The 24883-nt window shown below is 45.4% G+C and overlaps 1 protein-coding gene across 1 annotated transcript in view; it reads right to left on the bottom strand.

The window, feature by feature from the left end:
- The window catches only part of auts2a (activator of transcription and developmental regulator AUTS2 a), a 311150-nt gene that overhangs the window by 236722 nt on the left and 49545 nt on the right, over positions 1 to 24883 (bottom strand). The window contains 1 exon segment of the mRNA XM_030100770.1: positions 7516 to 7728. Within this exon segment, the coding sequence (XP_029956630.1) occupies positions 7516 to 7728 (213 nt within the window).

Below are 24883 nucleotides of genomic sequence, written 5' to 3'. Positions count from 1 at the left end.
ACGATGGGATTTGATTCAGCTCTATAAACAGCCGCGGCGACAGTGACAATTATCATCCCCACAACCCCCCCCACTCCCCACCAGAATGGATTTAGCATCTTATCTGACAATCGGGGACATTGCTTTTTCTTCACATCTCTATTGGCTTACCGGATAAGCTTATTAAGGGTGACCCGCAAAGCGGAAGGAGCTGAACATTATATCACATTTTCAGTATAGACTGAAAGGCACGCATGCTTGAAACCCCCCGTTCCTGCCACAGTAGGGTCCAAATATGTACACACACACACACTCACACACACTCAAGAGATCTGCCATCAGTGCTTTTAGCTTAATCTCGTTACATGTGGCCCCATCAGAGGTGAGTTCAGAGTTCAGTCGGGGCAGGCCGCGGATGCTGAATGGTAAAACAGCCTCTGGCAGGCTGAAGCAGCGCTTCTCCATCAGGATCCACCCAGAGAGACGACCCAGGAGGCCTGAGGCCGCAGACCTGAGCCCCCCCGGTTCAATGCTGGCCCTGCCTCCAGTTCTTCAAGGAGCTGTAAGAAAAAGCAGAGCTATACACCAGTCAGCATCTTCATTCCTCAGCTCTGGAACGAAACACACAAAGCACAGCTTTGTTTTTTTTTTTTTTGTTTTTTTTTTGTTTTTTTCCACCCCAAAACCATTTTTGGAGACAAATGGGGACAGCTGTGACATTTTGGCAGGGTTGGTGTTGGTTTTTCAGTTTTCTTTGGACAAAAGACAGAAAGACTGATGATATTGTTAATCAGTACTTGAGTTCACAACAGCGATCCAGCAGCGTGAGTCAGGCGGAAACCGTGTGTCAAAAACACAAAGCACGAAGACGGAAGTCTAATTTGTAAGGACGTTCAGCCTCGTTTACGGGTTGAAGTGATCAGGAAAAACGTTATTGGGGCTTTGGTGTAACACTGATCATGACAACAGAGAATCTGTCTCGGTGTAAAAAGGCAAAAACGCAACTTTTCAAAAACACTGCAACTCAGTTTCCATGGGAATGGAAGAAATGGCTTTCCTTTTTTTTTAATGCACAGACTCAGAAAAATTGGAGAAAAAAACAACTTTTCCTGAAACCTTGCGACTGCATACACACATTAGTTCTTAAAATGCACAAGTTGATGGACGATAACAAAAGAGGCGGCGTCCACAAATGGTGCGACATGTAAACTGACATCGTTTTCAAATTGTTGACATGTAGATACGAAACTTATTTTCAAAAAAAAAAAAATAAATAAAACGCAAAAATTCAGCAGGTTGTGCAAACAGAGCCTTCGGATGGATTTAAAAGGGAATACCTCTTCACTCCACAGAGCAATTTAAAAAAAAAAAAAAAAGAAAAGAAAAATGGCTCATGGAAGTTCTTCTCAGCTCCAAGAAAAAGTGGCGGCGGTGCCAGGGTGGTCTGCTCCATGACAGAAAGGGCCTGTTATCCTCATTACACGACACCGGCTGATGAGCCAACATAACACCACCAGCAGCTGACAGCAGCCGCTGCCAGAATCACACTTAATCCACGGTTCATTTCATGTGCTGAAGAGGTTTACCGAAGGATACGATGGTGCAAACGACCAGGACGGAGATTTACACGAGGCGGCGTCGCCTACAACACTGTGCACATGCAGACCCGTAATCTTCAGATATTTAAACACGAGGACTGTTTACACCTAACTTTACCAATATAATGTCTGAATTAGATAGAAAACACTGATCGATATGAAGCAGGGCTCTTTCCGCTTGACATTGATTGATTTTTTTAATATGCATCTGGAATTCTCATCAGCATTTACAAAGCATGGATTAAAAATATTTTAGATTATACTCTTAGGTGCAAATTTAAAGTTGTTCAACCATATGGTAATGATTAATACAAACCAAAATTACATATTTGCTAAATTGGGGAAATTTATCTCTGGATGTCGGTGAAATATTGTTTCATGTTTCCAAGCATCACCGTCTGCTAATACAAGCATTAGTAGCAGAAATAAAATCCAAAATTAAATTAAAGTTAATTGAATTTAATTGAATTTTCATTGTATAATATATATTCAAGCTGAATGTAAGAATCAGGTTAAATAACTGCAAAAGGGGGAAAAAAAAAGGTAAAACATACAATCGGCAGCACCTTGGAATGTTTAATATGATTAATTAATCATGCATTAAATGTTTTCATGCCTGAAAGCACCAGGATGTTTACAAATATGATCATATAAAGGGTCACGGGGAGGAGAAATTTCCTGACCTTATGCTAATTTCCCCTAATTCCCACGCTACAGGCCATCAGACAGTCTTTTTAATGCAGCAACAATACATAAATCTGTGCTCTTCGTGCAGAACGAATGGGATCTACTGACGAATGATCTCAGATTCAGCGTATTTCCAAACATTGACTCAAACTCCAGCCCGACATGAATCGTGCGACAACAAACAGTCGGAGACGGCCAGCCGGACAGACGGAGCAGCAGACAGACGGGCAGGTGGCTGGACGGAGATATGGGGAATCGGAGGGGGGAAGTCCAACCTGAGTCGTCGTCCTCCTCGCCCCCTCCCCACCCTCACCGCCCCCTCCCCACCCCCCCTCCTCCCCCCGAGCAGCAGAGAGCAGATGGGCCTCACAGCACGACCCTCTGTTCACCAGAGCTACTGTACAAAGCGCCACACACCACAGGCCAGCACTCCAACATCAGTGAGCAGAACAGAGCCTGTCACACACACAAAAACACACACAGATTGAACTTTCATAACTGATCATCCGAATCCAGTCCATCCATCAGTGACAGATTCACGGTATAATGTTTAAAAACAACATTCCCCCAAATTTCATCTAGGCGTATTTTAGAGGGATCAATTGAGACAGATTAATAAGCAAACATGTGTGTTATGACGTTTCCTCCAGGCCATGCTGGCATTTCTAAGCGGTTAGGAAGGTTTTAGCTCCTTCTCAGTCACCATCTTTCATGTGGAAACTGTCAAACATGAACACAAGATGCAGAATCACCAACGATCAAATGAACCACAATCTCTGAAACAGCTCCTGCTGCAGACTTTCAGAACTACAGAGAAAGTTACATTAGTAAGTACTGTGCTTGAAAAACAAAGAAGAATTTAGATCTTTGTGCATTTAACACATCCAAGGATTTCTCACACAGCTGCTCAGCCAAGTCTTGTTCTCACAAACTGTAACTTTACCCTCAGCATCCGTCAGCTCGTGATTGGGGACATTAGAGATCCAGACTGTGGGCCGAAGCTACACCAGAGCCATCAGAGTCTAGAGAGAGAGTGTGTGTGTGTGTGTGTGTTTGTGTTCCAGGTGGTTCTGGTTTGTCCGTGACCACCTCTGGAAGTGGTCTGATGGATCAGATCGCAGACAGTCAATACTAGAATGTGGTCAAGCGCTGTTAAATAAATATCGGATCACGCCAGCAGTAAACAGTGGAGACAGGATGTGGCTGAGAGAGCGAGCGACTTCCAGGCACCGGGGTCTGTGTCGATGCTTCAGTTTATTTAAAGGATATACAGTATGTGTAGAAAAGACTGACTTCAACTCATCTTCTGTCTTCTGTAGAGTCTTAATCAACTTACAGCCGTGAGTCTGTCGCAGATCCCAGCTGATCGGAGGCAGAACAGACCCTGAACAGTTCAAACACACACAGTGGGACTCAGCTTCCACGACGTTTCAGGTGAAAACGGATCGTTTTTACCTTCTGCTTTCAGAAAACTTTCATGTTTACGTGGCAAAGATTTGAAAATGATGCATGTTTACACGGAAACGATGGCGACCAAGCTGGATTACTATTCCAGCTGAGTGTCAGCTCAGACAGAGCTCAGCACCACACTGCTGCACAGCCCGGCTCAATACTCACTGACTTTAACAGTCTGAAATTACACAAAAACCTTGAAGGAAGCTCCAAAACAAGATCAATGCTACAGTCCGGCTCTTTCCAGGATAAACGAGAACAGAACAGGAGGAAAAAAGTTCCTCCGGACAGATGAAAGGAAAGAGTTAGAGACTGCTGTAATTTGTGGCTCACTACTGAACCCTCATCTATCTCCACCGAAGCTTCCTCTGTCTGGCCTTTTTTTTCTTTTTTTTTTTTTTCCTCCTCACACCGAGGCGATATGTCAGAGGCGCTTATAAACATTTCTCTATTTTCCCCCCGTGAGCATACAATATCTCATAGTTCAGTACATTGGGTCAGTGCCAGAGATCGAAAGCATTTGCTGCAATCTGCGAGCCTGGCTGGAAGGGGAACTAAAAAAAGAAAAAGAAAATAAAAAGAAAAAAGAAAACCCGTCTGGTTTATTCAAGAGAAAATTCTCTCTGCCTCTCTTTCCCCATCCCTCTCTCATTTTGCTTTAAGCGCGCTCTCTCCAAAGTCCAGCATTTCTAAATGGAGAATTAAACCTGGAGACGGACCTCTGACATTTACAGCGTGACCTTGAGCGAGGACGACGCTTTTACATTTATTTATGGAGAAGATAAGAGTTCAGCGCCTCGTTTGTCTTCCAAAAAACAAAAAAGGACAAAAAGGGGAGGCGCACGGCACAGATGATCATCTTTTCAATTATGTACATCATAAAGCGTGACAGATTAGTTTGTTACTGAGCATCAAGGTCGACGGGTCGTTCGCGTCTTGAAAGGAACAAAAAGAAAAACACCATTTTTCCTGAAACCAACAGTGTGGGCCGGGGCGCCAGATCGGCCCGACAAATGAGGTTATCGGAGCCATCTGTGATATGATGACTGATATTTACCCAGATTAAAACGCAGCCATTTTAATTTAGCGGCGGTGGTGGCGGCGGGGCGCGCGGCGCTCGCCTAACCTCGCCGCGGCGGCGCCGCCACCTGTGGGAACACATGCCCAGGCCGGGTGTGTTTGTGCGTCAGCACATATGCGGACGAGCCGCTGAGGGAGGTGAGAAGGAGTTGGAGAGAACGTGTGTGTGAGTCAGGAGACGAGGGAGGGAAACGCACGAGTGAGGCGAGGACTGAGGCGCCGTCGTCACGTAAACAGACACGTCCTCCATTGTTGCTTCTGTGAAGACGCGCTCCTCGTCCTCGTCCTGCGGCGCGGCGGGAAAACACAACCTTGAAGGTGGCAGGTGGCACCATCTGCCCATTAGCCGGCGCAGCGACAGACATGACACAGAGGCGGCGGCGCTGACCTGAAGCGCAGAGGTCTGAAGCAAGGCTGCAGGAAGCAGGACACTAAATCACCGCCGCCGCCGCCGTACGCCGTACGCCCGCCATCATGTGACTCGTTAAAAATAGGAGCCTTTCAAAGCAGCTGGGACACAAAACCTGCATTACTGATGAAAACATCTGAAGTGCAGGTTTGCACGTGTTGCAGGAGGCCATGATCCGTTCTCTGCTGATATTTAAATCATTAGTTTGTTTTTTTTTGTCACTCAACAATGAAAAGACCAAAACAGAATGTAGCCCTGTCATGAAACACACTTTAAAACATTTGTCTTCACAAGTCAAAGAAGCAGCTGTGCGCTTCGTTTGTCGAGTACGAGACGCCGTGTTTAAGGATTTGGGCAGGAACATCTGAAGCTTTACTTTCTAAGCCACGAAAATCAACGGGGACTTTTTTTTACTAAGCTTCACACATCCGAAGATGGAGCCATCAGACACGACGCACAAGGCGAAAACGGCTGGAAATCACTACCTAGCAGGGTAAAAACATTCATACTGCAGCTTGCGGCCCTTTTTACTCAATAAACGCAAAACTTGTTGCATTCTGGGTTCTGTTTAAGTGACAATGCTGCTTGTGAAACGCAACTTTTTGCAAACAGCTACAAGAATCTTCCCGAATAGAAATCTGAATCTGAGATCTGAAAAGTTCTTACAGATTTGAAAAAGGAGGCAAGCTTTGGACGGATAATTAGAAATGTTAAAGTGATTAATAATCACAAATGACCACAACCTACACACGTCTACCAAACACAAATAAGACTTGCCGTACAGTAGGAGCAGAAATGCATATTTAAGGGAGTGCTTGTCTTTCTGTCCTGCAGCGAGCCACACAGGCCCGTCCTTGAATCTGCAGCTCGAGATGCTGACCCTCGTCCAGAGGAGAAACCGTGCACAACCCCTGAATCTGTGTTTGTGCATAAACAGCCGGTAATGCTGCGAAGCGGCGGGGATCGCCCCTGCTTCAGCCAGCCATAAATATTCATTAGCGACCTTGTCACTTCCCTGTTCAGGGAAGGATTCTGCAACGCGCTCCGCTGCATCCTCATCTAGAACGGAACGCTGATGGCCTTTTGGTCCTGATGGGAAACAGATCACGACACAGAATGCGACTGTATATTTTACCTCATGTTTCTCTAACGAACAGCAGGCCGACAGCGGGTTAGAATAAAGCCACAGCAAAGCTGTAAACATCTAAATAAACACGAGCGGTCGCAAACAGCAAGAACATGAAAAACTTGTTGCTGCACGAGATCGTTACCATGTTCCCATTTGGCCTGAAAAGCCTCTGCATAATGTCTGCCTGCTCTGCTTTCTCTGTTAGCTTCTCATGACAGGGACACAGAATTACTGGAAGAAATTCCCTCCGAGGCCTTCAGAGGTGCTTGGAGATAAAAACAATCACAGCCAAAGAGGTCATATTCAGGAAGAGATTTAGCGTGAACAGTTTTATCACTGTCCAGGAGGATTTAGTTTGTCTTCTGAAGGGCTGAGGCAAGAAAACACCAATAATGAAGCTCTATAGAACCTAAGAACGTGTATATAGGGCCTGATCAGATATTGCTTGCATCGCAGCAGGACCTGAGCCTGAGGAACCAGAGCATCCTCAGTGGGATCCAGGGAAACCGGACTGAGCCGGTCAGACGTCAGGAGAGAAGCCAGATCAAGTCACATGATCAGTGAGAACGACTGCAGGAGCTGAAGAAACTGGAGAACTTCTAAAATAAACTGAATGCAAAGAGGAAGCAGCTGAGAACTGAGAGCTTCGTAAAAGGAGGTTTTGTCTGAGAACAGAGTATCTGAACCAGAGAACCGTTCCTCACCCAGCCCTGGATGCAGACCTGGATGGACGCGTCCGAAGCCAGCTCTCCAGCTGCAGGCTGAACTGTGGCTGCAGGTGTTTTGCATTTCCTCTGAGAGCAGATTAAACCGGGTGTGTCCCTCCCTGGACCTGGGGAGCCTGCAGGTTTTATGTCTCAGCTGCGACGCCTGATTTCAATGACTGGATCTTTAATAATCACCAGATTCAGGCGTGCTGAAGCAGGGAATCATTAAAAACATGCAGGACAGGTGCACAGAAACCACAGCACAATATAAACTCAAAGAGCTGGCAGCATCAACAAGACTCTAAGAGGAGTCCTTTCCAGAAACATTACAATCAAACTCCACCGAGAATCAAACTGTAAATATTAGTATTTCTCAGAAAAACTGCACCCATGTGCATCGCTGCTCATGAAATGAATGTTAACAGCCGACAGGATCCGACTGAAGCCGCAGAGCGGAGAAACGGCCGGACTCACCATCCGGTGCTTCTTGCTCAGGCGCTTCTTCTTCCTCTTGCCCGGCGCGTGAGCCAGCCGCGGGTTGTTCTCCTGGTCCGACGACTGGTGGTGGTGGAAGCTGTTCCTGCAGGGGTCCAGGCTCAGGCCGTTGGGGACTCGGCCCGGCTTCTTCTTGTGCAGCGGTCCGGCCTGGTTGTCTCTGCTCTCCTGGGGCTTCAGCGTCAAGTTCTTCTGTGGAGAAAAGAGCAAAGAGGTTCACGTTAGAAACAACACGAGCATTGATCAGAAATCTAATAGCTGAGACTGTTATATCTCAACACTAAGAGAGGCAGAAAGTTGACAGGGACCTGGATTAAAACAGTAATCTCCTACATTTCCACTGTTATATCATCCAGTAAAATCACCTGAGTGGGAAAACTGCAAGGAAAGACAAGTGGGCCAAAGTTTTCAACCTGTAGATCTGGCTGAATTTCAGATAAAAGCCATTTTAAAAGCACATTGAAGCGCCTACAACAGTAGGTGCATCAGAAAAACCAACAGGGAGCAACAGATTCTTGACAAAGAAAGAACTGAGCACATCTCCACTGAGTGAGGCAGAAGCCGAGAGAGCAATGAGGTAATAACAGTCCAGCCATGATTCAATTATATCACATTGTGGATTTTGTGGAAAACACTGAGTAGAAACTTGAAGATCCTTTTCACCTGGACTGCACATTTCATAGCAGAAAAAAAAAAGGCAGCAGAAAAGCCTCCAAATATTTTACCTTTCAAACTGCTGAGGCTCTGGGGACGTCCCTCTTACAGCATCGTGAAAACACACCAATAAAATAAACTCCCAGTGGAACACAGCCGAGTGTTTCCAAACTGATGCCGTGGGACAATCTGACGGTGCTGATCAATAAAAACCCGCTGTGGGGCTCTGTATCACAGCCGTCCACCCTGAAGTCTCTGGAACGGCTGGAAGAGGCGACTCTCCGGCTCCTTCATGGACCGAGGGCCTGTCGGCGTTAAAACCCCGGGGGAGACGCCACCGCTGCACTAATAACCCGTCAATACCCTGAAGACATGAACAGGAAGTCTGGAGGAACAGGCTGTGTGTCGTGTTTCTGACGGATGGCTGAAGACAGGAAGCGTGAAAAGGTCAGAAAAGGTCACACTTGACACATTAAGGCCTCGTTTTTACAGTAATGATTCAAGTGAAAAGATCATTTTTCATGCTTCTGTTTCAGAAGTTTGGTTTTATGAAAACACAAAAACAAGACGTCTTCACTCAAAATGCTGTGTAAATGGAGGCTGAGTCCAGAAACCTCTTTAGAGACGGTGAAAATGTGCGAGTTCTCCTCCACTCCGGCGAAACTCCGCCTCAATCCGGAGATAATCCCCAGAAACCGCGGGGGGCGTCACAGTCGGTACGCAGCTCACATCAGAACTAAAAAGCAGGAAAGTGGAGTTTCTGCAAAACTCTGGCAGGGAGAAGCAAAAAAAAACTCCTCTGCATCTGAAGCAGCCGCCGCTCGACAGACCACCTCGGAGCAACCTCTGCACGCCTGCAGGGATCCGGTTCGGCGGTGATACAGATACGGCCCCCGCTGCCACACAGATGAGTGTGATGGGTGGAGCCGCCGCCGCCGCCGCCGCCGACTCACTAAAGCAGCTCCAAAGGCCTCCTTTCACTCCCGGAAAAACAAGTGCATGCATCGACTAATCTTGTTTGCCTTTTCCGCCCACACTCATCCCCGGCAAATAATGCAACATGACATGCATTGTCAGAGCACAGAGCGAGTGACAGAGTTATGATTGGGCGCAGAGAGGCTTCCATTGTGCTCGTTTTGTTTTTTAGTTTTTTTTTTTTTTTTTCCCCCTGCATGCTTCCACGCTTGCAAACCAACTGATTGCCCAAGAAAAAAAATAAAATAAAAAATTATGCACAATATGTCTGCTCGCTGAACAATGGCAAGACAAATTCCTTCTCTTAGCGCCTGGTGACGACTCTGAAAGGGAAAGTAATTGCTCAATATGGTTCGGACCGCGGCGGCTTTCATTACTGCGATTGTCTGTCGGCGTGCGGAATAATTACCACGTGGCATTTAAGTCACAACGCACGACTGCAGGTAGCCGCGCAATTAAGACGGCGGCCGCGCGTTTGAATTAACTTCACGGCCGCGTGTTTGTGCTTTTTCAGACAAATGACGGGCGAATTATCACACAATGATAAATTCTGGTATTGATGTTTGCTTTAAGACGGAATGCACTGAGATAACTGCTGCAGTCGCACAGATCAAGACATGCGCGAAGGTATTCATCGAATTAGGCAGATTAGATGACGACATGAAAACCAGAGAGTTGTGTATATTCTGTGGAGTAGAAAACATCCCATTTCTGCTTCCACTATTACAGATCACCATTGGAACCTTACAGATTAGAGGTTATTCATAGTATAATCTGATCGGCGATGCAGTTTCATTGCTGATGTTTGGGAATTGAAAGTTTTTATAAACTAGATCGACATTAAATTTAAATCTTGAGGATTATTCTGTTACATGACAGTGATTTCAATTTGAATTTTTTTTTTTTTTTTCCAATTCTGTGTTAACAGGAAAAAGAAAACTGCTTTTTTCAATAATCTGACACTGTTTCCATGTAGATGGAGGACAATAACACCACGGTGTTATTGTCCTCCATCTACATGGAAACAGGCTTGCTTTTCAATTCAGTTCAGTTCTATTCAGCTCTATTTATTTTGCGCCAAAAACAGCACAGTTGTTTTTTGGTGCTTTTACAGAGAAAATCCAAGAATTCCACATGAGCGGGTAGAAAGGAAAAACTCCTTTATTTATGCCCAACGTCTGAAATTAAATCGAAAAAACGTTTGATCTGACGTCTTTCTAAAATAAACGGAGCTGAATCTGTTATCAGGGGATGAATTGAGCTTTGAGCTGGATTAACTCGACACTGGAGCGTGATGGGGCATTTCTCTAATCCAATCAGAAATTCATATCTCTGCTTTTCATACATTTAAACATCTATCTTCATCCTGCAAAGAAACAAAATACCTGAGTCGGTTTTTTTATCATGAGTCTCGTACGATACCTGCAATTGATTTAATGTGACAAGCTTGGAAAACAGTTTCCTGAGGTTAGATAAGTGACAAAGCCGCCGTATATTTAAACCAACCTCCACTGGTAAAAAGTAGGGATGTGCGAGTACCGATACCAGGTATCGGTATCGGGCCGATACTGGCCTTATTTCAAGGTATCGGGTACTCGTTAAGGCTATCGATACCAGCCGCCGATACTCACGGCAAGAAAACCCCACGCGTAGTAAGCCCTCCTCACCAGCAGGTGGTGGTAGTGCAACCGAATGGGATGCAAGCTGCCGACAAACATGAAAGAGGAAGAAGCTCCTCTCTGGGAGTCGCTGACAGGCGCAGGGTGCTACACTGCAGCGGGCTGACTTCTCCATGAGTCACATCCAGAGCAGAGACAACAGGATGAATCCAGAACGGCTGCTCGTCTCACCAAAACTCCGCCGGTGTGGAAATTCTTTTATATAAGTGAAAACGAGCCGAGCTTTGCAGAATGCTAACTCTGCAATGCTAAAATTGCTAAAGGAGGTGCGCGATGTTTTTCATTTACCACTAGTAATTTGTTTAAACACCTCAGGGTGAAGCTTGTGGACGAGAGTCTGACGCTGTTGTGCTGGAAGAAAGAAAACTCCGGCAGCAAGTCGACGGCAAACTCTGCAGAAGACCGAGAAACTGAAGAGCAGAGATCCGAGAGCAGCACAAATAACACGAGCAACTCTTTAAACTCAGGGTTTTTTCTATCTTTGACTTTAGTTCATAAAAAAATCATTCAAATTAGTACATTTAAAAACCTTAGTTTATGTAAAGTGTAAAACTCAGAGAAATTGTTTTTTCTTGCACTTAATTTCATTTAAATAAGTGCAAACTCAGTTGCTTGTTTTATTTTTCAGACTATTATTTTGGACTTAAACGTAGTGGCTGGGCTGCCTTTTTATTGGAAATAAAATTCATTTTCAAAAATAATCTCATTGCATTATTTTAAATTTTATGTGTATAAAGTATCGGTATGCAAGTATCGGTATCGGTGAGTACTGAAGATGAAGTACTCGTACTCGGTATCGGTCTGAAAAAAAGTGGTATCGCACATCCCTAGTAAAAAGTGAAGATAATGTGGAAGTGCAAAATGCTTTAATACCGGCGAAATTTCAGCAGGGGGCAATGATGTTGATTTCAATGAGAGCCCGGGTCTCATTGCAACCCATTCAAAAATGCTGATTTTCAGAGTGTAATAAACATAAAAAACATGTTCTGGTCTCTGTCAGTAGTTTCTACAACCGTGTCGTCTTGACCAGACTGCTGACGAGGACCAAGGGGCGGAGCCACAGTACACCAGCTTTAAAGTCGCTGCATCGGCTCCCCGTCCACTTCAGGGTTGATTTTAAAGTTCTCTTATTAGTTTTTAAATGTCCTAACGGTCTTGCTCCTTCTTATTTAGCTGATCTGCTTTTACCATATCGACCCTCGGCGCCCTGAGCTCCTCTGGCAGCGGCCTACTGTGCGTCCCAAAAGCCAGAACCAAGACCCACGGTGAGGCGGCCTTTAGCCTCTACGGCCCCCGCCTGTGGAACAGCCTGCTGGAGAACCTCGGGACTGCAGAGACAGTCCAGAAGGAAGGTTAAAAACATACCTTTTTGATCAGGCTTTTTTAACTGACCTTTTACATTATTAAAGAGGACATATTATGCTTTTTTTTCACTTTGTGAAGAGTTTCTTATAGTAGTAGTATGTGTTGCCGTAGCATCATTATGACGTTCAAATTTGAAAACTGTCTGTTTCCTTCCTGTCCTGCTACACCACGTTTTGTGAAAATGCCTGCTGAAACGGTCGAGTTGGAGTTTGGTCCGCTTATCCTGAAATAAGCGGATTTAACTCCTCCCCCTGACTGTGTGTGTGTGTGTGTGTGTGTGTGTGTGTGTGTGTGTGTGTGTGTGTGTGTGTGTGTGTGTGTGTGTGAGAGAGAGTGGGCGTGGCCGTGGCCGTGGACAGACGCGTTCAAGTGCATATCCGGAATCAGGCTCAGAAACACCTGCTCTGAGGAGGCTCCTCAGAGCGACTTTTCAGACCGCTGAAACTCCGAAGAAACGATGAATTTTGGGTGAACAAAATAAAATAATAAATATTATGTTTCTGGGCTTCTGAGACCTATATAACGTGACTGAAAAATAGCATAATATGTCCCCTTTAAATAATTATTGTCATCATTATTTATGTAATTTTATTCTATTTTATCATGTCCCTTTACTTACCGTAAAATTGTCTTACTTATTTTACATCAACTTTGTATCACATCCTTTTAAGTTTTTAGTTGTTTAACTCCAGTGTTTGCCGGGGGGGGGGGGGGTCCTTCACACTGAGAGTCTTTTCTGGTTAGTTTCTGGGGGGGGCGCTGTACGCAGGCCTTCTGGTCCCGGCTGGCCTGGGGGGCTCCCCACCTTGGTTTGGGCTTCCCTTGGTCTGGCTTGGTTGGGGGTCTTGCACTGAAAGCCCAGCAGTCCTGACCTTTGACTTCTCCCGGTGTGGGCGACTCCACTGGTGGTGTTTCCCATGATGCTCAGTGCCATGCCATGTCTGCGTTTTGTATGAAATGAACTGGGAGCGTGTGTGTGTGTGTGTGTGTGTGTGTGTGTGTGTGTGTGTGTGTGTGTGTGTGTGTGTGATCACGATCTTGATTGAAGGTGTGGCTTTGTTTTTATACTGATTTTACTGTTTGGCACTTTGTGTTGTTTTTTTACGAACAAAGTGCCACAGAAATCAAGTTAGATTATTTTATGAGTTAAAGTTTTGCTTAAATCGCCCTATCACAGCTCCTCCACTGTCCACGTGATGCGGTCACATGACAGGCTCGACCAATCACATTTACATCCGGTTTCAAATGTTCAATATGGAGACGTCCCGCTTGAAATCCTCAACGCGACACTTCAGAACGCTGTGGGAGACGTCAGGGAAGTTTTGTAGATCTTTATAAACAGTGAAAGATTTAACCTCCTGGTCCCGCTCCGCCCTGTCGCTGACACTCGACCTCCCGACCTGCGAGGCGCCGATCAGAAAGCGCGATCAACGCCGCTCCACAACTTAATGAGTTTACCAGACTGGAGCTCCGGGAGGAAGAGGTGGTGAGACGGAGGGGGAGACGCCCAGACACCCCGGGGCTTCATGGATCTCACCTCCCAGGACATTCAACACCAACCACAAAGCAACATCTGCCAACACACACTCACACGCCAGTCTCCACACAACAGACAGAGTAAACAATAACCGGGGATCTAATGAATGCTAATAAAGACTGATAAGCACAATCTCTCCTCGTGGGCCACTCCAGGACAACAGCGCACATTAACTCCAGCTCCCTCCTTAAGCCGAGCGCTGGATTGTCTCCGGTTCTTTAGGGAGTCCTTGACCTGATTATCACATTTTCAGTAGGTGTAAAACAGCATTAAGCCGGCTCTGAGTGTTGAGTGTAACAAATTGCTGGATAATTCACTGCTGCTGGTTGCGGCGATGTAACCAATTACGGCTCTGATTAGAGCGGCTGAACTGCTTCATGTGCGATTTCACGGTTCAAACGCAGGTAAGGAGGATACGGACGCAGCGCGGGAAACACGCCGGGCGCCGTCTCTCGGTGCTTTTCATCTCAGGCTGTAATGTTTATTTGATTATAGTAATGATCAAATTCATAGAAGAAGTCTTTAGGGTAGAACAAGTCATCTAAAAGTAAGCTGAAGCTGGTTATGAAGGGAGGACGCACAAGTTAGCCTGTCGTGTTACATGATGATGTTTTCAGGTGAAAACAGAATCTAATTTGATAACGTTTTGAGAGTCTACGGCACGTGCAAACCACGACCAGAGGCAACAGTTCTTCACTGAAAACAAAAAAACAACAGCAGCACCCACTAGTGGCCCGACAGGAAAACTACATCCTGTTCACCGCTTCTATCGGATTAATGACATAAAAGGTACAAACACACAATAACTGTTAAATCTTCTCACTGAATGCAACAAAGCAGAAGCCGCAGTACAGAAGAAAAGCGAGGAAAGACAGAAGTGCGAGAAGTTGACCTTCAGCTCGGCGTCTCAACTTCGGCCAAAAGACCAACAGCTAAAGAGCAGAGAGCAGAAATTCACACCAGAATGTTTTATTCATTTCTGGACGGGTGCACTTGGTATTTCACACAGACTTCTGGTCACATTCGGCCTGATTTAGCAGTCATGAATCAAACTCGGGGCAGTGGATGAAAAACACACTCTTCACAATCAAAACAGTGCAGCTGCATTCACACACACACACACACACACACACACACACATACACACACACACAAATCTGCTGGAAAAGTGTGCAACGCTTCGAAAGAAAAAGGAAAAAAAAAAGCTTGAAGCTGAAATTCCACGCTTGTGTATTTGAATGAATTAATTTCAGTGTGATTGCAGCCATTGTGAAAGTGGAAATGTTTAAGTGTGGGTTTAGAAAGGTTAACTAGATTTATTCTGTGGGGGATGTCTGAGGGCTGCTGTCAGTCGGCTCAAACTACTTTCTTTCCGCAATTATTCAGAGGCTGGATGTGTTTCATACCGTGAGAGTTTCATTTAAAAAAAGAAAAAAAAAAAGACCACAGGGGGAAAAAAGCACTCAAATTCCAAAATAACCACTTAATACTTCAACTGTGAGCGAACTGTCAAAAGAACATGAAATCCTGTTAATTTTCTCTCTTCACTCCCGATGAGTTCAGAGGAGAAAATCCTGAACCCGGGACGTCTGGCCTGATGCGAAACGCCCGGTTTCCTCTGAGCATCAGCTCCGACTGCAGCTTTCATACTGTCTGAACTGAGACATCAGTTCAGCTGCTGATCATAACGGCGTCATTTTGCCACCTGAAGTAAAATCAGGATGTATGTTACCCCCAGTATTGCCATGAATTCAATACTATTCCAATATACAGGCTTCCAGCAGCCAACAGTCGAATTCCTCGCCGTCGCCTCAAGAAAGCAAAACACATCCGAAAACATTTCTTTTAAAGACTGAAGCACAAACACACACACACACAGCAACACTCCTGCTGGGGGATGAGAGTGTGCAGTTTACAGGGTAGCACTGAATTATTCCCCCGGCAGACATAACAGGTACTTTCTCTTCTCTCCTGATGGCACTTTCTGCAAGAACGGCGCTATCTGACAAAACACTGTCCACTTGACAAAACGCATTTCTACACTTTTCACATGGAGACAATTTCCTGGCACTAATCTCGTCAAAGCAAAGATTTTATTTTTCTTTTTTCTTTTCTCCCTGTATGTGAGTGAGAGGGAGAGAAAAAAGACAAGCAGCTGATCCTGTGTGTGAAGATCTGATTTCCCGGTTGTGTCTGGCTTTCTGGACAAACAGACTGCTGCTCTGGACTCCTGACAGTTATAAATCTCTTATTTCTCTTGAGGATTCTGAGATGTGCACAAGTCATTATGTGCAAATAAAATGAAATTATATGCATGAAGTATAATGACTTTAATAACCTAAAGATTATATTGAGATCAGTGTATTCGGGTTCACAGACAGTTACACCAGTTTTATCAAACATAGTGCAGAAAAAAGTGTTTCTATTTATACAACACAAACATTTCTAGGAATTTTTATCAGAAAAAATCCACATGAACAAGCAGAGGAGACAGTGGGAAGGAAAAAGGTTGAATTTTCTTTCTCAGGGAAGAAAATTCTTTCAGGAGTATTTTTTTAAAAATTTCCATAAATTCTAACAAGTCCCCGGCTCAGTATTCCGGTGTGACTCTATTCCTGCGTCCGCCTGAGCGCCGGCGTGCCGACATGTGTTTCATTCTGCAGAGACGCCAGCGGAGCGCCGGCCTGATGAAAAACACACACATTCAGTACGAGACGTAAGAAGCCACAACATGCTCTGATGGAATAAACATGAGGAGCAGACCCGGCCGTCAGACGCTTCTCTTCATGTTAATCAGTGAGCGAGCGGAGCAGGCGGAGTGGCCCTTTAATAGGTGCACAGAGACGGAAACCCACCGGGTGTGTGTGTGTGTGTTTACGTGTGTGTGTTTAAACACAGTACAGAGGAATATTCCAGACACAGACTTCAGCTGGCAGGTCATCTGTTGTGTTTAGACGACAATGAACAAAATCATCCCAGAGTATAGAGGGAAAGAAAAAAAAAAGAAAAACAGCAACGTGCACGCTAACCATGCGGCGACAACCTGAAAAAGCAAAGCACGCTGCGAAACAAGATAAAGAGCAGCCGGCGTCCGTCCAACGGCAAGCAGCAGCAAGAAAGAGGAAAATAAAGCTGAGCTGAAAACAATCCCGAGGCCAGCGGCATTGTGGGACGCCGCCGCCGCCGCCGCCCGTGTTGGCTTCGATAATTACACCTAATTGCCGACAGATGTAAAGGCAAATGAAGCGTTAGCCGAGGCGGGCAGAGCGACGCCTCACGGTGGCTGAGCGGGGTCAGAGCCGGTATCGGATTCTGCCATTCACCATTACCCGAGTCGATCCACTTCCTGCGGAACGGGAAGCGCTTGTTTTCGGCCGCCTGCAATCGACGAGTCACTTCAGGTGAAGAGGGGGGATCCGGTGGGCCGGGCGTAGCCGGGGCCCCGGTCATGATGAGAAACGGGAATGATGTTCATGAACTCAACACTACAGAAGCTCAAACACCTGAAAGCAGAAGAACGCAGCTAGTTCCTGCTCACTGGAACCCAGTGAAGTGTGTCTGTATTGATCCAACACCCAACACTGCAACTGATGGGGGGGTCAAAGGTCAGGGACCCACAGCAGTGACCCATCGATTTCACTACCCCAAGTCTGTTTCTGTCCCTGCTGCCCCAAAGCCATGGATGTGGCAGAGTCTTGCTCATGGACACACTGACAAGTGCACAGCGGATATGAACCTGCAACCTTCAGACTGAAGGTGAGCGACTCCACCGACTGATCTGCACGGAAGATCAATTAACAACATCTGAACTCAACTTTAATGCAGTTATTCCTCAATTAATGCATTTTAAAGAAGAACCTGTTAAATGCATGTAACGGGATTCACTGAGGTAAACATGCAGTAATTCAGTCATTTCTTTATGTTCAATAAGTAGCTCCACTGAAGACGCTCCACCACAATCAAAATCGCCTGCTTTTTAAATAGGAAATAGCTTTTCATCATTATGGCTGCTGTATGTAGTATCTTCTAATATTTATCTCTGCTGTTTGGGTTTTAGATGTTTTTTATTGCTCCATGCGCTGCAGAATCCATGTCCTTGTGTACAGGAGCTCAGAGAAGCAGTGGCCAATAATTCAGGAGTATTTTTTTTTACGCGGGGAACATTTCCACACCATTAAATGTGCCTTCAGCTTCGCTGCTCAACAAGCAGAGCGAAATTCTCCTCGGATGTGTGTGAAGCTGTTTCTATTTGAAAAACACCGTGTTGCCTGAAACACAGCAAACCTGCGTGGCAGTCGCCTGCATTTACACACTGATTAAATGTTCTTATCCCCCAAGTAGAAAACTGACAACCTGTGCAAAAGTGCATCAAGTTGAGTGAAATAACTTCAAATGAAAGGAAAGCTCCGTCGACCACTTGAAGGAATTCCCTCTCTGGAGGAGCCAGACGGAAACAAGCTGGCAGCGTCACGAGAGCAGAATCTCTGGGCAAACAAACGCCGTGTCTGCTGCATCACCAGCGGGAGGGAATCCCACGTGACACAGCAGACGACATCCACGGCGTCTGCTTCCCACGGCGCCGCTTGTTTACTGCACGGCCCCAGATCGGCAGATTCTGCCGCGCGGTGACAGGATCTGCACGCGAGCTGGAGCCGGGAGAAGAGAAGCACTTCACAACTTCAGTCAAAGGTTTTCCAAAAGAGGGAAGTCTGGAGAGCTGGAGGACCGAGAGGAACCGCAGGACGGAGACTATCACCCGATTTCCACCCAGATAAAGACAGTAACCAGCATGCTGGTCGCTACACCATTCATCACATAAACTAAATATAAATAACGCTCTGATAAATGCCCACGAGCAAGCTGGTGGCACAGTTTCCATGTGGCGGGGGCAGGAAGGCGTTAACCTCGTTTTTCAGCAGCTTTCGCAGCCCATTGAATTATTAGTGGACGCTCGCAGCGAAGTGGAGGCAGCAGAGACGCTTCGCTCCTCTCTCCCGGCCTGCTTTCTGCCTCTCAAGCTGCGCTCAGCGCCGCCGTCTTGCAGAAGGTTGCTGGAGAAAAGCTGCAGGCGGCACTCAAGGCTGAACCCAGCAGCTGCGGCGGCGCCGCTCTGCACCGACGGCGGAGAGACAACAACGTCCGGATCGAGACGCAGAAACATTACACACGGATATCCAGACCGTCCAAGAGTTCCACTGTACTTGGAGACATTTTATACTGATATGTAGGCAAAAAAAAAGAAGAAGAATGGTGTCACATATAAGGCCCGTGGGCCAAAACTGGCCACCAAGAGGCTCCAATCCGGACAAATAACCAAGAAAATGGTGGAACTTATACTGAAAACAAAAGATTTATTGATACATTTCTTCACAGAACACACAACACATTATGGCTTATGTTGACTTTAATTTACAGGAGTCATTGTTCAGAAAATTCTAGAAATTATCATCATGTAAACCCTGTGCTTCAACAACAACAACAAAACCTTTAAAGTTTAAATTCTAGGTTATTAAGGCACCGTTTTACCAGTCTGGTCTACTAAAACGTGTTTGACACTCCTGAGCTAAAGAAACTTGTAGCTCTTACTGAGTTTCACACCAAGTTTGAAGCAATATAAAAATAACCTAATTTGAGGCAATTAGATGATTTTAATATTCTAAACTGATGTGTTTATATCAAAAAGTTTACATATTTACGTCCATAATCACTGTTTTTAAAGTACATAGACTCATACTTCCTGTTATTTTCTCCCCATCTGATGTAAAAGAAGTAAATAAATCACACAAATCTTGCAAACATTTCCAGTCAGATGTATTATTATCAGACTTTTAACAACCACGATGTAAAGCCCCGTTTATACGACATCGTATTCAGTGAAAATGCTAAGTTTTTATTGCGTCTTGCGGTTACGTTGCTGAGAGCTTTTGCAAAAGACTGTATCTGTGGGAACGGGGTTACTGTCCAGATGAAAACAAAAGGTACTCTTCAAACGTCACTCGTAAGCCACACAATCAAATCTAACCCTAATGATTCCACCGCCGTCTTCTCGCTTCTCTCTCCTGCAATAAACACAGCTGTGGAAATAACTGTATTTGTTGTATGGTTGGAAAAAAAAAAAGTGTAAATAATGCACGTGGCAGTGTCGTCTTTAGAGAAATGGAAAAGCATTGTGATGAAAGGTGATGTGGATCACAGGAAAATCCTTCCATCTGCTTGACGAATCAGTGAAACGCTGAGAAACGCTGCAGACGTCTGAGACGAAATCAGGTGTTTGACCGGCTGGACGAGCAGCAGCTCTGAATCCACAGCCTGGAAAAGTGAAGCACTTCACTCGCTTCCTGGTGTTATCAAGTCCATTTGTTATCCATTGTTGTTGGAAAAAGAAAATACACTGAGCTGTTTTCTGCGCCGGCTGGAGGCAGAACAACAGGCGCAGGAGGGAAAAGGCCTTCTCCCGGGATTCGGGGGAAAAGGGAAACAGAAATGCTTGATTTCACTCAAGCTGTGTCTTTGTAGCAACAGCTCCCGCTCCCTCGCTTCCCCGGCACCTCCATGATTCACAGCAGAAAATTGACTGGAGGGGGGATGGAGGGGGCTGAAGCCTTCCTGTCCTGCTCGCTGCCAAACCCAGACTGCTGTCAGCCTCTCAAACTGGCGTTCAGATGAAGAAACTTGCAGCAATTGGTTTAATTTGCTCCTTTTCTTCTTCTTCTTCTCTTTTTTTTTCCCGCCCTCCACGAGACGGGAGTCCTCTAAATGGCGTGTGAACAATGGAGGCCTCCTCCTCGGGCTCTCCGAGCCAAGAAACGCCTGTGAGATGAGCCCAGCGGGGCTGCACAACGGGCTCCGCCGTACCGGGCGCGCCGTCACGCTCAGACCGCCGCGGCCGGCGGCGATTAGCTCGCCCCGTCGCGCTATCGCACCTCCGCTCACATTTACATTAACGCGGAGAGAGCGGCGGCGCCGCCGCCCCCCCCGCTCTCATTCCTCCGCTCTCCACACCAGTGACGTGATGCTTCTTTTGGGACGCCGCGGCTTCAGACCGAACGGCGCAGGTTGCCTAGCAACTGGGTACAGAGAGAGGATCATTAAATTGCACTGATGCTCACACTCAGCCCTTCGTTATGTATCTGAGAACTTGTTGCCCCGGATCGCCGCCAACACGGAACCTTCCCTCAGATGAACTCCCATGTCTCTGGAGCGCGAAGACGAAGACGACGAAGACGAGTGTGTTCGCGTTTCCTCGGGCCGCTCGAGAAATGACTGACAACATGAAGGAGTGAGTGACTGAGTGGCTACGACACGTTTTGGACAATTAGCAAGTGTAGATTTCTGGTTTGTAGCAATAAATACCAGTAGCTTGGCTGATTTTGTTGTTTTGAATGTAAAAACTCTGTAACTCTTCCTCTAAATACAGTTTGTTGAGTTTTTCTCTCATTTCTCTTCTTCCATCCTGATATGAGTCACATTAAGCCCTGAACATATTAATATTTAATACTGCTTATTACATTTTCCTCCTGTCCCATTTGATATTTGAACATTTTATTCTTCTGAGTATGTTTTATTCTGTGTGGAGAAACGCCGTAAAAGAAGAATTTCTATTCTATCCTATTCTAATAAAGCCGGTAACAGCATACATTTCCAATAAAACACAACCATATCTGAGAGAGAGCTGCATCAGTATAACAACTATGTCTAGTTTTGATTAGCAAACTGCACAAAATCTGCAAAAAAACATTTATTCCCAAGAACTGCAGCCCTATTTGTGTATAATTACAATTTTGTTTGCAGGTTTTAACATCTTAGTTTACTGGAAAAATGTGATTGTGAAAATGGTTGAAATATCCTATAATTATACTGACAAATTATTAGATTATTGTCATTATTATATTTTAAATGGTCAAAATTATAGCATTATTGGCCATTATTGGTTGTTCCAAAGTTCTTCTCACCACATGAAGAGTGAAAATCACTGACATCTATTTCCATTCACCTAATGAAGTACTCAAAAATAGCATAAAAATCTAATTTCATCAACAAATTGCACAAAATAATTGAGAGCTTGCACAAAGCAAGAGTTGCACTTTAAACTTCACATTGCTGAAGTTCCTCCAGAAGGAAGTCTGGTTCCTCTGTGCTCCATCTGGTTCCCCCTGAGGAAACATCCCGGCAGGAACACGGCTCCCATCATCTGGGCCAACATTAAGCAGAATCGATAAACACACGCTCAGCTCTGTACGTGCACGCCCAGCTCTGCACGTGCACGCCGGGCTCTACTTCCTGAAGGCTGAGCGGCGGCCGCAGCTCACCAGAGAGCCCCACACCTGCACTATTTATAGCCGGTGGACATTAAAGCTGGCGGTGTAACCGGAGGCTGCAGACTCGCTCCTCCACTGGTAATTAGAAACCCAGCGAAAAGCTCAACATCTCCACAATGGAGGAGGAAGGCAGCGCCGGGAGAGACGCTTTGGGACGGAGCCAGGATCCACTTCCAGACCTCTCCGCCTGGCTTCACGCTGCAGATCTCCTCTGCTGTTGTTCCAGGATTAGCTGAGAGAAAAGCAGGCGTTTCTTGGCTCCGGAGCAGCTGCTGTGCAGCAGCTAAACACGACAGGATGATTGTTTCTGTGCAACAATTTATGAAAGTAAAGCAACGACCCGAAGCCGCCGCTTCCAAACTCCAACACGCGAGATGTGAGGCGCAAAATCCAACCCCGAAGTCCTGCAGGCACTATTTATTTATGCCTTATATATATATTCAACACACATTTTCATTGCAAATAAGAGCTGCTAAACTTTATCCTGTTGCTTCGTGCAATGATGATAATAAATCTTATGAGAAATATTTGAGGCAGTGAAATAAATGCAGATTAGCGATAGGATATGTTAATCCCATTAATGCAAGTCTCTCTTCTTGTTATTATAGTTAAATTGTTTCACTTTTACCTTTTTCATGCTGAACCGGACTCATGAAGCCATTTATATAAAGAGCAGGGTTGTCAAACATAAAGCTCACAGGCCAAAATTGGCCCACAAGAGGATTCAAAGTTCACGTTTTTACTGGATTTGGAGTGGAATACAATACATGCTATCTAGGGGTGTGAAAAAAATATCTATATGGCAAAATATTGCGATACTCAGCTACCCAATATAATATCAATTTAACAGGTCTTAAATCGATTTTCTTTAAAAATGGAAATAGTTAACTATAAGATAAGGCCCTGATATATCGCGATATCAAGATATATCGCAATACAACGATATGTTGTGTTATTATCGTACTGCAACACAAGTATTGTGAAGTATATCATATTGTGAGGTCTGTGCCAAAACAGATCCGTAATGCAGAAGGAAGAAAGAAGCCCTTACAGAGGGCTGATTTGAAGGGACATTCATTCATCAATCAAGGCAAAATCCTCTCATCTTCTTTTAGAATGCTTCTTTTTTTCCTTCCAGTTTTTTTTTTTTCAAAATTTCTCCTGAACATGTTTTTTAATGTCAAATTGAATCCAGTCAAGGCTGAACATGAACTGATTGTGCTCAGTTTAACAAGCAAGTCCGTCGTCGCCGTTTAAGGTGGAGAATTGACGTGTTTAATTAAATATATAAGGTTCCCATCAACACCACTTTCCAGCGATCGGCTCTTGAAGTGCCGTGCGCTCTTGAACATGCACGAACGGGGAAGTTCTGCTTTTCAGTCCCTTTCCCTCAATTAACCTTGCACAGATACTTTAATTAAATTCTATTCTGAAGGAGCCGCATTCAGGTATTTTAGAGTTTCATCCGTCTGCGACTCGCTGCGGCTCATCTTTCATTCAGCAGCTCGGCGAAACAGAAAACGCAGATTTGAGTCTGGGCGAGCCGGCGGTGGTTTGAGCGCAGCTCGGACAAACATCTCATTAAAACCAAATCCGATCAATTAAAGTGGTAAAACCTCTTATATTAAGTTTATCACCTGTGATTCCTGCATGAGAGGTGTAATGAAAACAGCAGAATACGCTAGCGCCTCAGCGGAGCGGCGCAGGAACAGGCAATCAAAGCGTTTACTGCCGGCATCTGGCGATCGTCTGGGCCGGTAACGGCCTGGCCCGAACCGCCGAGAGAGTCCGTCTGCGACGAGCCCGCGAGTTGACCCGCGTTCCTCCAACGGCCTCCCAAAGAGTTTGTTTGCCGCCGCCGGTGTTTTCCTGCTCGTCCCTCCCACCCGCCGGAGCGGCATCGACGTCTGGAGAGTGAAATCCAGCAGGGAGAAACTCAGGCAAGTGATCACTACCGCCTCGTCTGTGACGTTTGCAAGCCGAGAGCCGCGAAAGCGCCCGGCGAGTTGCCGCCGCCGCCGCCGCCGCCTTGCTTCATTCCAGCTCATAGCCTCACGTTATAAAGCCACATTTCATTGAAAAAAGCAGTTTCAGATTGATGAAGTCAGTCGACATGTCTTTACATTAAAAATTAAAAGTTTGACAGACTTATAAGAGAAGGTTTGAGCTTCTTCCTTGGAAAGGCCTTTTCAGCTGAATTTTCATGAAGTTTTCATAACTCCATCAAAAGGAAGATCCCTAAATACACACTACATTACCAGAAGTGTTTGCTCAGCTCTTCAAGTCATTGAATCCAGGTGTTCCAGTCACTTCCGCTCACAGAGAATGCGTCACTGTCAGGAGTTCACTGAATTCCAGTGAATCCAGTGAATTCCAGTGAATCCAGCGTGGCTCAGCGACAGGAGGCCACGTGTGCAGTCAGTCAGTCTGACCGTATTGATCTCCTCTTATTGGCTCTGAGTCGCTTCACAAAAGCACTTCCTCCATGAAACTGAAACACGGAGCCTTGTTTACACAGGGGAATTAGTTCTCTTAAGCTCCTCCAGTTATTATTCTCATTTTCATGCAGAATTCGTAGCCGTGTTTGTTTGGCACAGAACTGCTACCTGATGTCAAAGCATTTGCACAGATTTGACAATATAATCAGCAATAATCACAAGTGCCCAAACACACACATAAAAACAGCTTGTTTAGTAAAGCAGTCCGCAAAGAGCACATTAAAATGTAAATATAATTACATTCCCTCAAAAAAAAAAAAAAAAACCCTTAGTTTATTGATTGCAATTAAGGGACTTCAGACAACCTTAAAATCATGCCAT

The sequence above is a fragment of the Salarias fasciatus genome, chromosome 10 (genome assembly GCF_902148845.1).
Source record: "Salarias fasciatus chromosome 10, fSalaFa1.1, whole genome shotgun sequence".
Taxonomy (NCBI): domain Eukaryota; kingdom Metazoa; phylum Chordata; class Actinopteri; order Blenniiformes; family Blenniidae; genus Salarias; species Salarias fasciatus.
The sequence above is the reverse complement of the archived record's forward strand: the minus strand, read 5'-3'. Positions and strand labels throughout refer to the sequence as shown.